Here is a 17,093-nt window from a genome sequence, read left to right on the forward strand (position 1 = left end):
ACTACCGTATTATACCCGCAGCATACCCAAACTACCGTATTTTACCCGCAGCATACCCAAACTACCGTATTTTACCCGCAGCATACCCAAACTACCGTATTATACCCGCAGCATACCCAAACTACCGTATTTTACCCGCAGCATACCCAAAGTACCGTATTATACCCGCAGCATACCCAAACTACCGTATTATACCCGCAGCATACCCAAACTACCGTATTATACCCGCAGCATACCCAAACAACCGTATTAAACCCGCAGCATACCCAAACAACCGTATTATACCTGCAGCATACCCATACTACCGTATTTTACCCGGAGTATACCCATACTACCGTATTTTACCCGGAGTATACTCAAACTACCGTATTATACCCGCAGCATACCCAAACTACCGTATTTTACTCGGAGTATACCCAAACTACCGTATTATACCCGCAGCATACCCAAACTACCGTATTATAACTGCAGCATACCCAAACTACCGCATTATACCCGCAGTATACCCAAACTACCATATTATACCCGCAGAATACCCAAACTACCGTATTTTACCCAGAGTATACCCAAACTACCGTATTTTACCTGGAGTATACCCAAACAACCGTATTATACCTGCAGTATACCCAAACTACCGTATTATACCCACAGCACACCCAAACTACTATATTATACCTGGAGTATATCTAAAATGCTGCATCATACCCAAAATACCGCAGTATACCAAAAATTCCGCCGTATACCCCAAATACCGCAATTTACCTAACCTTGTACTTAGGAGTTCATTGTAGACTAAGCCTGGCCACACTTGTGCCTATTTGACGCCTTCACAGCACTTATGTTCTCAGTTGTATGTCGCTTTGGACAAAAGTGACTGCTAAATAAAAGTATATGTGAATGTATTACCTCAATAGCACCTTAGTCACAGCTAACAGCATCTATAAGTACCGCAATCCTAAAACAAACACTTCCTGTGCAAATTCACATGTGAATATTTTCAGTGTTTGTCTAGTTCACATTTTCTCTTTTATTCCCAGATTTACAGCGTTGCAGGTGCTGCTGGTTTTGAAGCAGATTGCTTGTCATCCTGAAATAATTAGGCTTAATTCCCAGCGGAGCATGGAGGTGCCGCGCGGTTAACAGCACCCCCGCGTTGGACTAAGAAGGCTGGGCTCCCTGCCTGAGATCCAGCGGGCAACACCCATGGATCTGCAGCGACTTCCAGACATCTGAGACCGCATGGAGAATCTGGGAATTTCGTCCAGTTAATCCTGGAAATAAACAAAGTTTTGGCATCGACTAAATCATAACAGCATTTCACAGAACAAGTCCCATTTAGTAACGAATCCACATTTGAAGTTTGAGGCGGTAATACAAGGGTTTATGTACAGAGAGGAGTGTGTTCGTTTATTTCAATATTCGAATTTTCATGAAAATTGCAATTAATGAATTTGAATTGAATTAGAAATAAATGCAAAACAGAAGCATTTTCACTAGTGGCCTCGGAGTTGTTGACCCCACTGTGTGTCTGGTAAGAGACATTTACTGACACGCTCAGACAATATGGAGCTACAGCACCACCAGGAGACAGCCCATGCAGGCACGGCATTCTGGGAGATCATTCTGAGGCCGGATGTGGAGACCAGCCCAACCCGTCCCGGAGCTCCCATTCAATCTTTGCTACTGTCTTCGTGACTTTCATGAGTCCCTAGTGGAAGCTCTTCGACGGCTCAATAAGTGCTAAACCCACCATACGCACACATGACGGCTGCCACTTCAAGTATTTTCTGTTTCAGGCGAGATGAAACACCTATAAATACATACGTGCTGCTTGAAGATCTTTTTCGTGCCCTGAGCTAATGAATGCAGGATGCAATTTTTAATCAAGCTCTTCCCTTAATGTCATTCCAGAAGATTTATTTAACAATCCCCACTAATTCATTAGTTCTTCAGGAGAATATTTTCATTGCATAATCAGAAGCCTTCATCAGAACTGAAATAGCGTCAGTCTATAGAGCAGCAAGTATCTGAAGTTGCTTCCAGTCTTGAAAATTCGTGTTCTCATATTCCTCTCACCCCGTGTGGGTGTGAATATTAAATATGTATATATGCCGTCAGTGGCCAGTTTAAGAGATACACCTGCTTGCTAATGCAAACAGTCTGCAACTGAATACATGCACCACGCAGATGGGGTCAAGAGGTTAATGTACTGGTCAACGAATTAGAGTAATTAGAACGTCCAAAAAACCAGATCTAAGCGATTTTGAGGGCGGCGTGATCGCTGGTGCCAGATGCGATGAATGGAGCACCTTGCAAACAGACATCCTCGGTGGCAGGTCGCGGCGAGTTAATGAGCGAGGTCAGAGGAAAATGGCCAGACTCGTTAATGCTAACATGAAGACCGTGAGTTCAAGAGTAACGGATCAGGACAACAGCGGTGCACAGAGAGCTATTGCCAAACACATAACTCGTCAAGCTGTTCTGGAGGCGAAATTGGATCTTACCCAGTACTAGGTGTCTTACAACGAATAATTATTAGGCAGGCGTACACTATCAGTTCTGCCAGTGTACAATTTAATGAGCTGCTGTCTTGCTTTATGCCACACCGAGAAATCTAGAAAAGCTCATCTAGAAAAGCTGCCTATCTTTGCCTGGAATGACACAAACCGCCGCAGCCCCCTGCGAGTCCAGCGTTAGCAATGGAGCCGCACTTCTCAGGATAACCTGACTAATGGTGAATATCCCACACGAAAGATCACATATGGATGGAATCCAGCACGAGTGGCATGAATCACGGCCATGACGGCCCATGAATGATGCAGGCACTCTCCTCAGCTTTGAGTACAGGCGATTCCCGAATTGTCCGTGTCCCGAGTCTGGAGAGACACTGGGACTTATTCAGGTGGCGTGCATGATAATGCATGATGATCTAATAAAGGAGCCTAGAGGAAACTTTACAAGTGAGAGTAGCACGTCCCGCTCTTCCCGCCGGCAAGACTGTCGACCATCTCACGTTTCTAATTTCTGTTGCACTTGAACTTCAGGACCCCAAGAGTAACGGCAACGTCAAAAGAAAAGCAGCACCAATAAACACGTTCCGATGCAGGACGCTTCTTCCGTGTGTCGCGTGTGCAAAGCCCATAGCACGGCTAGACACTCTGTCGGTTAGCTGGTCAGCTCAGGCCCATCTTAATTATGGACGTGAGGTGGAGCTTTGGGTAGAGGCGTGCTTCTGGAACAATCTCAGGGCGTAAAAGAAAGTGGACTGACACTCCATGTCAGAGCAGATCTCCTGTAATATATTTTGCAGCAGAATTGGCTCTATGCAGGGCCAATTCTACAACTGCTTTTAAGGTGGGAGGGGCATAAGAGGAGCCAGAATTCATACAGTGGGGCCAAGCTTATCATTAGCCAATGGTTTAAATTTGTGACTGACTACATAAAGGGGCTGGGCACTCCAGGGGGCCAATCAACTTTCAGCTGAAGCCAATGTCCCTGTGGCCCCACCCCTTTATGCAGTTCAATGTAGCATACTTCTGAACATTCTAATTGCTCCTAATTGTATCTTTACTATTGCTTGTCTGGGCTGGTTAATTACATTGCAGTTTTGTAATTTAAAATTTTCCATGCTAAGGGTCGAGTCTAATTATAAAATAATACACGTTTTACAAACATTTTCACACTTCGGTGGCACATCGCCCACTCAGTTTACCCTTCATCTTTTCCGCAGACGGTTTTCTGCACGGTGACGCGCGCAGCGAGCGACGTGACACACCGTGATGCTGGTGTGTCTCTACGTAACCGGCCACGGTCCTGAATGCGCACAGGCTGAATGAGAAGGCAGCCACTCACCATCGCCGGCTGTTTGTCTGGCAGCAGGAACAGAAAGATTCATCAGTGCCAAGTTTAGGCAAAAGCAAAGAAAAGACCAGGAAAAGGAATAAAGTGACGGACAGTAAGCATAGCGCACGACGGCACGCGGCTATTTGCTGCCCACAAAAGCAGAAACGTCTGGTCCGTCTCCCAACTAAACTGCTGCCTTGTTGCAGATTTTTCTTTCTTCCTTTGGGGAAAACTGCTTTCATCGCTGGCTGCCTGCGGTCGTTCGCTCAGCGCCTGGGCCTGAGCTGATAGTGACCCCTCATCCCGTAAGCAAACATCGCATTAAAACGGGCCGCATCCATGGGAGACAGAAGCCCCATAGGGTCACTCTCCACGCAGCCGTGTGTTAATTGCGTCGACCCGGCGTGTCCACGATGTGGAGGCTTCAAACAGCTACCCAGAGAGGCTACACAACCACGCAGCAGAACATCTACCAGGACCTCCGGTGAGCCAAAACTCTACAGCAGACGTACCTGCCTTTCTGTGTTGGGAATAGGTTGGGTCCCGTGGTGTGGGGAGGTGGTGGACAGCGACGGACTGGCCGTCACAAGGCGGTAAAGATAAGAGAAGAGACTCCATCTAGAACCGACAGGAGCAAACATGACGAATCTGGGCAAGTCGTGAGGCAAAATGAAAGCAATTTACTGCAAAGCTGAACAGGAAACGTAACTTTCATGGTTGGAAACACAAACAAAATAATTATGTTCATCCTGCTCGCATCCTCCGTTCCTCACCATAACTTCCTCTAGTCAATCCAGTTTGTCCATCCATCCCTCCACCCATCCACTCCTGAGGGACACTCAGCATGGGATGCCAGTACGTCGCGAGACACCGACAATCACACCTGGCCAGCTGACCGATGCCTGATGCACTTACCGTATGTCACTGGACAACAGAAGGAAACTCATGTTACATGGGGAGAAAATGCAAACCCTAGTGGCAGAAAGCAGTAGTGCAACTTCCATATGCTAATTTGCATAATGATCCAGGGACTGAGTAAGAAAGGTTGCCCCCCCGGCAAAATGTCACCTTGGGCTCCTCGGCCAATTTAATGTATAACTTTATATATTTCAGGGCCCCTATAAAGTGCCCCCCTCCTGAATCTGCCAGGGTATATACACGCCCCTACTGCTCCCCTTGCCCTGTCCATATTGTCCCAAAATGCATCACTAAGGTTTAGCGACAGCAACAGGAGTCGCAGCGTCATGAACAGCCACGTAGCTATTAGAGCTGGTGGGAATGGAGAGAGACCCCCCCCCCCCCCCCGGCAGATAAAGGACAATGAGAATGAGCAAAGTTTAAAAATGCAGCGAACTGCAGCCTGCAATTTAGCTCAGTGACACCCAAGAGCTCTCCTGTGGTTTGGAGAGCGAGAAAACGTGATGGATTGGAAGCATAATTAACAACAACAACTGTCATCAAAGCCCGTGATAATGTTATGAGGGAGGGGAGCGTGCTGCCCGGTCTCCCCATCCGCGGAGACAGGGAGCGGAGCCCCCGCTTCCCTGATCGCCGCTGTCTGCTAGCCCCGGGCTCAGCATAGCTCTGTAATCTCCGCTGTCGGCTTTCTATCGCCGCCGATGCCGAGATTTAGTGGCGTCGCTCATTCTCTCCTGATGACCCACGATGCATTGCCCACAAATCCCGCCTGTCTGACTGCAGACACTGATTGGATGGCCTCCCCTCCCCTGAGGGACACTCGGGAAGCCCAAAATCGCAACGCTAACGCTCCACACTCCCCGCGCTTGAACAAACGATGTCCACGGCGTCCCAAATCCACTGGTCTGCTGACAAGGACAATGGGGGTCATGTGACATTCTTCTGTTTTCATGCTGTGTCTTTCCAGCTCGAAAGAAAAGCAAGGAGAGGAAGATAGGCCTGGAAACGGCCGAAACCCCAACACGACCCCCAACTTCCCTGCCGCTGCCTCGCAATCGATCGCTTCCTCTCTCCCTAGTTCATTCGTAAAGCCTCCATGGCCCAAGTGTATTACAGCAGCATAAATAAACCGCTAACGATTCGTAAGTGAGAGAGAAAGAGAGAATATTGCATTACATATGGATCCAGAATGTCCAGGGAGACAGCCCAGGGAAGCCAAGCTTTTAGAGGGAATACAGCAATCCATAAAGGAAGTTGACACGTATTGGGTTCAAGGCGACTTCCTGTGTCCCCTGTGCTGTGTACAGTAGCGCCTCATAGTGGCCATCTCTATGCATTTCGTCTGCAAATACATTTGCCAAAATACCACCGGATGTGGGAAGGCACAGCATATTTTCTGACATCCTGTAACACTACAATATAAGAGTAACAGTCACCTGCACCAGGGTACAATACTGCTTACAGAGAATAAGTGCTACAAGTAGAATATAGCTGGCGATTAGTTTTTCTTAAGAAAAGCAGATTAAGCATTACTGTTCTAAATGTGCGGGCAGGCCTCCATCCATTCATCCAGCAAACATAACAATATTAGCTGCAATTATCCAGTTGATGTTGAGACAAGGAAGTCAGAAGAGATGAGACGGGGTAAGAAAACTCAGCACATCTGTAATACGCTCCGCAAGATGCTAATAAAGATCGGCAGACTTGCGAAAGCGCATCACTCTCACCATCTTGATAATGCCTCCTTGTACTTCGGGATTTGGGTTTGGTGGGTGGGCTTAACTGAATCAACACCCATGCCCTTAGCAATAGTGGGCAGGCGCAAACATGGCCTGACGCTCACGACACAGGGAGCGGCGGTAAATATTCTGGGGTACGTACGAGAATTTTTAATGATACAAATTACGCCATATGTGCGTCCTTAGGAGGATCCTGCCTGTCCCGCTCGTTTCTCAGGAGCTCTGACGTGTGACACGCGCATGACCATCAGCCCAGACTTATTTACATTCGAGCACTTTTACAGGATGACTTCCAGGTTTTCACATGGAACCGCGCTGCCAGGTGTCCAGAAGCAGCGTTAAGGCTTCGCCTGCGGGCCGTTTACCGGGATGATATGGGTGTGCGAGGCATGTCCTACCACCCCCTCCTCCCCCCACCCAGCACAGTTCAACACAGAACTGTCCAAGTGGTTCGCTCCATTTTAGGGCCACAAACAACCACGTGAGAAGCAGTGAGGTGCTGAGCTTGTAGGTCTTCTGAGCAGAAGGATTCCAGGATTTATCTCTAATTGTGGAATAAACTTGTTTTTAATGAGTTCAAAGTGAATTTTCAATCTTCCCATCTGGCAGAGTTGGTGGAGTAAAGCAAGACGAAGTATGAAGCTGGGAGTGAAGAGAGGACGTTAAGTCAGGGGTGTTATTGATAAAAAGGAGCCCGGCACTGAGGGCTGTCGTTTAACATCCACGGTCAAGCAGCAATTCTGTCATCACTCCGCTGTGCATTTACAGAAACAGGCAACGCTACTTTGTGACTGTGCAGGTAATGTTTTTGGACACCTTTAGTTGCTCATCATTTAGCAGGGGAAAAAAAACAGCTAATTAGATTTCAGCTAACGGGAGTTTAGGAGAATCTAACACCTGCAGCTGCGCAAATTGTCCGATACGCTTGACTTCTTCTTGCCTTGTAAAAAGAAATAAGTAACAAAGAAAAGCCAATAAAGAAGACAGCGTTTGGATGGACGTAAGCAAGCATTCTCCCTTCACTTAGCGGGCTTGCGAGTGCTCCCTACCTACTGCAAAATGTGACCTACAGGGCATTTACTGGCTGTGGTTGGACGTTGACCAATCACAGAGAATGTGGACCAATCAGAGAGAACGTGGACCAATCAGAGAGAACGTGGACCAATCAGAGAGAACGTGGACCAATCAGGGAGAACATGGATCAATCAGAGAGAACGTGGACCAATCTCAGAGAATGTGGAGCAGTCAGAGAAATTGTGGACCAATCACAGAGAACGTGTAGATGCAAGTGATCTATGAAGTCTGGGAAATCTGAACCGTGAAACAGGGCACTGTTAGAACAGGCTACCGATGCCTTATGAAGCGATTCTGGATTGTGCAGCCAAGAGAAAAAACACGATTTAAAACCCTGGCTTATCCTGCAGACTAAAAACGCGAGTAGTCCCGCTTTCTAAATGTGGATGGCAGATTCTGTGCGATGGCACTTATTTTGAGCTCGGAATCTGCTGTGTCTTGGGGCAGAGTGTTATGACGACGTAGAGGCTGCTGAGGTGTCAGTGACGGACACGCCGCTGGTCCTCTCCAGCAGGCTCATCTGTGAACACCCCCGACAGCGATGTGTAGGGCGGAGGGCCACCATGTTGCGCGAAAGACAGACCCCCCACCCATGCGAAGGGAGCGCGTGCCCATTACGCACCTCGTAGACTTCCGGAAAAAACACGTAACACTGCGGATTATAGGGCGTTGCATCCTCCAGGCCGGGCAAACAACACTGCGGCAAAACGCTGCTAAGCTACAAATTCATCTTTCACCATCATAGACAATAAAGGAGCCATGTTTGAACCATGGGTTGCAGAACATGATTAAACAGTGTGAACAAACACATATAATCAGATATAACCTTCTGTTTCAAAAAGCATGGATATAATTCAGGCTTTACTAATAAGTTTCGCTGCTTCACATTAAATTATTTGTATGCAGATTTTTCATGATCTTTTATCACTACATTGTTAATTATGCTCCACAAATTACCCAGACATGAGTCTGCAAGCCCCCCCACCCTGAAGTCAATGGTTCCTTCCAGGGCCCAAAAAAGCCCTTTATTCCGAACTGACCCCAGGAAACGACTGAAGTGATATGGTAAGACTCGGAGCTAGCCGTGGTGGCTAACGCGGGCAGCATGCCCTCTGGGCGCCGTGCCGCGCATCTGTTTCAATTTCCTCATTAGTTCAGTAGCTCAGAACATTTTCCTTGGAGCAGGGAGGACGGAGGAGGAATTAGGCGCCCCCGACCCTCCACCCGCGAACGGCATGAGAGGCGCACTGCAAAGTGAAGCATCCGCATTGAAGGAGGTTTGCTAGCGGCAGCGCAGTCTCCCTCACAAGAGCAAAGTGCGACCGTACGGCCTGAAAAAACACATCAAAACGGCACCTTCCCCGCAACATCAAACAGGGGAGGGATCACATATTGTTGTTAAAGTTAAATCCATGCATAATCACACTTTGATATGCTAAAATATGCATTACTACTTCCAGGTGTCTGGGGGAAAAAAAAATAAAATGTCACTGAAGTAGTTATTTTTTTTATAGTTTGAATGAGCTGCATTGCCCTGCCCCCCTCCCCACCCCACTAAAAACTCAGCGATATGGAGAGCTTGAAATACCTTTAACTTCAGAAGATGCATTAGAACAAATGGCCCAACTAAGCTCTTATTTAGTAAGAAACAACATCAGAATCGACCCAGGATAGATCATAAAAAATGCCAAACCGTGGAAATGAAGCGGGAAGTCGGTATCAGGTTTACCCCATATAAGGGCTACCTCGTCCCGCTCTCTTACTGTGGGCTTTTTGGGCTCGTTAAGCCGCTCGTTACACTCATAAGCTGCAGCGGCAGGCGGTCCCACGGCAGCCCTGCTGAGGGGGGTGGTCCGATTGTGGACCGCCCAGCGCGGCCGGCCTTCACGGGAACGAGGAGCCAAGATCCCGGAGAGGGAGGGCGATCTCCTCCCACGTCTTTGGCCCATGGAGCGAGAAGAATGTCAAAGGGGGGGGAAGGTTGGTGGTTACTCACGGTCGCTGCAGAACGAGCCCCCGTAGGACGTCATGGTACAGTCGCAGGAGAAGCCCTCCCATTGCTGCAGACACACGCCCTGATTGTAACAGGAGTCCTCCGTACAGGTGGTACTGGGTCCTAATGGGATGGGAGGTGGGGGTGGGAGGGGGGGCAGGTACAGTACTCATTACATCATCAGCGTGATTCAGGTCCGCTACAGCTGAATCGGGACGAGCGCTCCGGCCCGGGAGGCGAGCCCTGACTTGTGTGTGCTGTCATACCCATGTGCCGATTCGAAAATCCAGGCCATATGTGTGGCGCTTCATTGAATTATTTAATAAATGGCAAAATAATGCAGGGATGGTCTGCAGGCTCATGTGCGGGTGACTTCCATCTGAGACAAAGCGCAGGCTGTTATGTTGTTGTGGAATAACTGATCCGTACAGAACTGCCGGAGCAACCTCCAAAAATGTTAACAAGGGGGAGGGGAATTTAGTCAACATGGCGGTCCATTTTCCTGCCCCCTACCGAAATCGCCACTTCAGCCCAACATCTGAAGAGGCGACTCACTAAGCCTTTCTCCCACATCGGAAACAACGAAGGAAGCAAGCTCCTGACGGGCCGATAGTCATTCTCGAGGCTAGTTGTCAAAGGGAAAACAAAGGCAATCAACTCCTGATTGGCTGTTAGCCTTTCCCCAAGCTAGCTGTCATGGCGACAACAAAGGTAATGAACACCTGATTGGCTATGAGCCTTTCCCCTAGGCCAGCTGTCACGGGGAACCAGGAAGGTAGCCAACTCCCGACCGACCGTTATCACCAAACTTCTGCGGAATTAAAGGCGTGTGCTTATTAACTGTGCTGCCGTTTAATTTGGTCTTTCATCTTTTCCCGTTAGCTTGCCTGAAACCAATCAGCCGCGAATCAATACAAGCTTATTTCGTGCGGTGGAGGGCAAATCTGGAAAACTGGAAGCAAGTCACCTCAGAATGATTTACAATGATTTATGGTTCGTTTTCCTACAACTTAGAAAGTGGTACTCCTCGAGCACACTTGCGTTTTAAGATGACAAACATAATGTTATGTGGTAAGTAAAAGTGACTTGATCGTAGGTGACAGACCCCAGCTGTGAACAGTGGTGGTGTCAGGACTGAAACCAAGGTCCGTCAGTACCCCAGCCAGGCCCTGATACGACCCCTGTGTTCCCTACCTGGTTCGCTATATTGCAGTGCTTCCTGATCCGGTCCTCGGGGACCCACAGGCGGTCCACGTTTTTGCTCCCTCTCAGCTCCATGTGCACTAACTCTCTGGGAGAGAGCAAAAACGTGGACCGCCACATTCTTGGTCTTGAGAAATCCCCCTGAACATGTGACGGTCATGTGACAGTCATGTGAGGGACCCACCGTCGCAGCCCCGCTCCACCTGCCCCACCCTGTGGAGGGCATCTGCTATCAGGTCCGGCAGTCTCCCATTGAGGTCCACGGAGGCCAGGCAGCCCTGGTACCCGTCCCGGGACGCAATAAGCTTGGGCAGGCTGTTGTACATGCTTCTGGCGACACCCCCGATGTACAGCTCTCCTGGAAAACATAAAGGGTAATTGGAATTGCTAGCTTTCGCATATCCCATCATGCTCTGCTCTTACAGACGCGCACACACACAGGTGAAAGAGAGAGAGAAACGCAAGGCAGGCCGGCTGTCCGTCCGACACCCCCTGAAACATTTTTTTGGGAGGTTAAGGACCTTGCCCAAGGACCCAACAGAGATGCGGATACTCTACCAAGTGTGGGATTCAAACCAGTGACCTTCTGATCACAGACTGAGGCCCAACCCGCTGAGTCACACACTCATCACATATACAGGAAAAGAAAATTGATAACAATAAAGCAGGTATTGATGACTCTCTTTCCTTCATTCAGCTAAATGGTATAATTCATCATCCATCCATCCATCCACCACTTCTCCAGCGCATGATCAGGGTGCTCTTGAAGCCTGTTCCGGGAAGCAACGGGCACAGATCTGGCAGCACCCTGCACAAAATGCCAATCTATCCCAAGGTACAAACTGGCACAATCAATCACACACTCTGGGAAAATTAGTCATGGTGACACATTGTGGCTTTAATCCGATTTCCATTTCATTCTTTTCAAATTAAAAGTGTTTTCTACATTTACTGACTAATTCTGCACTTCGACGGAGAAAAAAAAGTGATGCAGTTTTTTTTTTTTTTTTTATTAACAGAACTAATTTTGCTTCTGCAGCTTAATGCGCTGTGGATTCCCCATCGAAGGCCTTCATAAAGCCTGGCAGCCCCAGGATCAATAACGAGGCGAATCAATAGCACAGAGACAAACGGAAGCTGGGAATCCTGCACTGCTCATTAACGCAGTATGGAACGACATGTGTAAGCAAAAGATACGGCAGCGGATGAAACGCCTCTTTCCTTTTAAATCCTCATTAAATAAGACAAAAAGCGCGGCCGCTCTCCTCTCCTTGTCCTGCTCGTAGACGTAGTTTAGAGAGGCAGAAAGTTTACGCAATCAAACGAGGCTATTTAGCCGACACCGGTCTTACTTCTAGGATCGATTTCCTGCCACAAATATTTACATTAAGGCCAAAGGACTGAAGGAAACACTTTGCATCGTTATGAGGAGTTTTTAAATAGCTGTCAGTTACTTGTATTATTATCAGTAGGTTCCATTAAGTCGGTTTGAGCACCTGGCGACCATGCAGACGTGGTTCTCCCGGAAAGTTCCATCTTCTGTCTAGTTTTCAGGGCTTCCAAATTGCAGAATGTGCAACACACAATGCATGCTGGTATTGGGAAGAGTGCAGAAAAGTTGCAGCTCCACATGGGATTTAAAGAAACGGTTTCAACTAAAAATAATAGCGTAATATTCTGATGTGAGCAAGCATCAATCAGAAGGCAATAAGCGGGAAAATGTTCGCACACTTTTGGCTTTGGATGATTTCCTCTTGCATGTTAAATAATGCCCACGGTTAGCCAATTTAATTATTAGTATTCTTTCCCAGAATGCTTTGCTGCTACTCGACAATTTTTTTCTTTCAAAAGAAGGTGAGAAACACACCTTGGTTTATAGCGGCTATTTGTACCGATTCGCCACATGGGCCGCACGTCGCGGTAGGTGAGGGGGGCATTGCTCGGCCGGCTGCCCTGACCCCGCGCTGTGGAGTGTTGACTGACTGCACAGGTCATTAAAACCAGGCCGTGCTGCTCTAACTAGCTATCATGTGTGGAGGTTTGACAAATTTTACTTGTTTAGCAGGTACTTTTACTCAAAGTGACGAAACAAAACAGGGCTTGACATTTGAGGTTAAGGGCCTCACTCAAGGACCTAATTATATGTTTACGTATCTCAGATTACCGATAGCGATATGTGTCTTTACTTATATGTCTATGTGTCTCAGATTACCGATAGCGATATGTGTCTTTACTTATATGTCTATGTGTCTCAGATTACCGATAGCGATATGTGTCTTTACTTATATGTCTATGTGTCTCAGATTACCGATAGCGATATGTGTCTTTACTTATATGTCTATGTGTCTCAGATTACCGATAGCGATATGTGTCTTTACTTATACTTTATTGATCCCCGTAGGGAAATTGTCTTTACGCCTCCCACAACTTGCTCTTTTTTCATAGAGGAAGTTGTCTGCGAAGGACACTAGTAGCGGCGCCCAGGGAGCTGGGAGTTAAGGGCCTTGCTCAAGGACCCACAGGCTGAGGCTGGGTTTGAACCTGCGACCTTCTGATTACAGGAACACAGGCTTAGCCCACAGAGTCACATGCTGCTATTATACTGTATGTCTATGTGTCTCAGATTACCGATAGCGATGTGTCTTTACTTATATGTCTATATGTCTCAGATTACCGATAGCGATATGTGTCTTTACTTATATGTCTATGTGTCTCACATTACCGATAGCGATATGTGTCTTTACTTATACAGTATGTCTATGTGTCTCAGATTACCGATAGCGATATGTGTCTTTACTTATATGTCTATGTGTCTCAGATTACCGATAGCGATGTGTCTTTACTTATATGTCTATGTGTCTCAGATTACCGATAGCGATATGTGTCTTTACTTATATGTCTATGTGTCTCAGATTACCGATAGCGATATGTGTCTTTACTTATATGTCTATGTGTCTCAGATTACCGATAGCGATATGTGTCTTTACTTATATGTCTATGTGTCTCACATTACCGATAGCGATATGTGTCTTTACTTATATGTCTATGTGTCTCAGATTACCAATAGCGATATGTGTCTTTACATATATGTCTATGTGTCTCAGATTACCGATAGTGATATGTGTCTTTACTTATATGTCTATGTGTCTCAGATTACCGATAGCAATATGTGTCTTTACTTATATGTCTATGTGTCTCAGATTACCGATAGCGATATGTGTCTTTACATATATGTCTATGTGTCTCAGATTACCGATCGCAATATCGACAGCTGCACACGCACCATGTGTGTAAAACCAACCTTGCTTGCGTGCTGCTCATTAATGGACCCCTCATCACTAATTCATATAGATATTGTACAGGAAGACAGAAGGAAGATGGAGGGATAAGGCAATAAAGGAATAAAAAACAACACACATACTCCTACCTTTGTGGGGACAGTCCATTCATTGCAATGGGCATAACCCTAATCCCAACATCACGACCGTAACCCCTACCCAGCCCTACCCAAACAAAACACAAGACTTCACAAGGCATTTTTAATTTTTTGACTCGTGGCAGGTTTTTATAAAATTGAGTTTCCCCTTGTGGGGACTGAAAAAAAGGTTGCCACATCATCAAAACAACAGGTTTCATGCAAAATTAAAAAAAAAAAATAGCAAAATTTGGTCCCCACAATGTATTGTATACCTGGACCACACACACACACACACACACACACACACACACACACACACACACCCACACACGCACACACACACACACACAAAGGACCAGTCACCTGGAAAAATCACGTAAGATTTGAATGCTTAAAAGCAAAAATCAAAATAGTTTTTCTTTAAAATAATAACTAAACTCTATCATCAGTCAGTGTTTTGGTGGATAATTTATTCATATTGTGTTCATCGTGCTTCACTGAGATGTGAGCGACCCCAAGAGATGGAGGGGGACAAGTGTGTCTTTTGATGTCAAAAAGCACACAAACGAGGAAATATTTTACTGCTGGTAAAAATTACTGTATGACATCAAAAGGTGCCATACACTGAAACAGGAGCTGCTCAGATGAGGCTAACTGCAGATTTCACACTGAACCGAAAATAAAAATAATTGAATTTAGACATGCACTTGCTTCATTACAAAAACATTGTAATATGAGGTAATTCTTTAAAAAAAATAAACTCGATTTAGAAAACATATACAAAACACATTAAGTTTTCACATTATGTGGCCAACAGTGTAATGGAATTAAGACATCATGGTGGTTTTGCTGTTATAAATTCTCAGCCACAAACCAGAGACCTACGCTACGAATAACCTTGAGGTCTCACTTGATCGTAATGCTACAACACATTTATACGAAGGGTTTTTATTTAACCTGTGCAGGTGGCAGCGTCTCCCTCACGCCCCCGAAGATCTCCTGTGTAATTATGAGGCCTGACGTCCTACCAGATACACCAACCTTGCTGTTGTACAAATATCTTGAAAGGGATATTTATACTTCTTGGTGCAATATGACTCTGTTATACAAAGGAATAAAACTGTTACTTTTTCCCACATTAAATATTATTAAACACAACAGATCAACACCATTCACAAGATAAATTCTCAAGAGTTGGAGATCTTTGAGGTGATGTGGTGGGCCGCACTATGGCCTCACACCTACAAAGAAGTGGGCTCCGTGTGCTTGGTGTGTGCATGGCGTGTGCGGGATGGACTGACACCCCGTTCGGGGCGTCCCCTACCTTCTACCCTGCGATGGACTGGCACCCCGTTCGGGGTGTCCCCTACCTTCTACCCTGTGATGGACTGACACCCTGTATAGGGCGTCCCCTACCTTCTACCCTGCGATGGACTGGCACCCCGTTCGGGGCGTCCCCTACCTTCTACCCTGTGATGGACTGACACCCTGTATAGGGCGTCCCCTACCTTCTACCCTGTGATGGACTGACACCCTGTATAGGACGTCCCCTACCTTCTACCCTGTGATGGACTGACACCCCGTTCGGGGCGTCCCCTACCTTCTACCCTGTGATGGACTGACACCCTGTATAGGGCGTCCCCTACCTTCTACCCTGTGATGGACTGGCACCCCATTCGGGGCATCCCCTACCTTCTACCCTGTGATGGACTGGCACCCCATTCAGGGCGTCCCCTACCTTCTACCCTGCGATGGACTGGCACCCTGCATGGGGCGTCCCCTACCTTCTACCCTGTGATGGACTGACACCCTGTATGGGGCGTCCCCTACCTTCTACCCTGTGATGGACTGACACCCCGTTCGGGGCGTCCCCTACCTTCTACCCTGTGATGGACTGACACCCTGTATGGGGCGTCCCCTACTTTCTACCCTGCGATGGACTGGCACCCTGTATGGGGCGTCCCCTACCTTCTACCCTGCGATGGACTGGCACCCCGTTCAGGGCGTCCCCTACCTTCTACCCTGCGATGGACTGACACCCTGTATGGGGCGTCACCTACCTTCTACCCTGCGATGGACTGGCACCCTGTATGGGGCGTCCCCTACCTTCTACCCTGTGATGGACTGACACCCTGTATAGGGCGTCCCCTACCTTCTACCCTGTGATGGACTGACACCCCGTTCGGGGCGTCCCCTACCTTCTACCCTGTGATGGACTGACACCCCGTTCGGGGCGTCCCCTACCTTCTACCCTGTGATGGACTGGCACCCTGTATGGGGCGTCCCCTACCTTCTACCCTGTGATGGACTGACACCCCGTTCGGGGCGTCCCCTACCTTCTACCCTGTGATGGACTGACACCCCGTTCGGGGCGTCCCCTACCTTCTACCCTGTGATGGACTGGCACCCTGTATGGGGCGTCCCCTACCTTCTACCCTGTGATGGACTGGCACCCCGTTCGGGGCGTCCCCTACCTTCTACCCTGTGATGGACTGGCACCCCATTCGGGGCGTCCCCTACCTTCTACCCTGTGATGGACTGACACCCCGTTCGGGGCGTCCCCTACCTTCTACCCTGTGATGGACTGACACCCCGTTCGGGGCGTCCCCTACCTTCTACCCTGTGATGGACTGGCACCCTGTATGGGGCGTCCCCTACCTTCTACCCTGTGATGGACTGGCACCCTGTATGGGGCGTCCCCTACCTTCTACCCTGTGATGGACTGACACCCTGCATGGGGCGTCCCCTACCTTCTACCCTGTGATGGACTGGCACCCTGTTCGGGGCGTCCCCTACCTTCTACCCTGTGATGGACTGGCACCCCGTTCGGGGCGTCCCCTACCTTCTACCCTGTGATGGACTGGCACCCTGTATGGGGCGTCCCCTACCTTCTACCCTGTGATGG

General features: G+C 47.9%; 1 protein-coding gene across 1 annotated transcript in view; it reads right to left on the reverse strand.

The window, feature by feature from the left end:
* LOC125720187 (neurexin-1-like) overlaps nucleotides 1-17,093 on the reverse strand; it is a 609,464-nt gene that overhangs the window by 244,773 nt on the left and 347,598 nt on the right. Inside the window, 2 exon segments of the mRNA XM_048995368.1 lie at nucleotides 9,571-9,690; nucleotides 10,955-11,128. Coding sequence (XP_048851325.1) covers nucleotides 9,571-9,690; nucleotides 10,955-11,128 — 294 coding nt within the window.

This window comes from Brienomyrus brachyistius, chromosome 24 (assembly GCF_023856365.1).
Source record: "Brienomyrus brachyistius isolate T26 chromosome 24, BBRACH_0.4, whole genome shotgun sequence".
Taxonomy (NCBI): Eukaryota; Metazoa; Chordata; class Actinopteri; order Osteoglossiformes; family Mormyridae; genus Brienomyrus; species Brienomyrus brachyistius.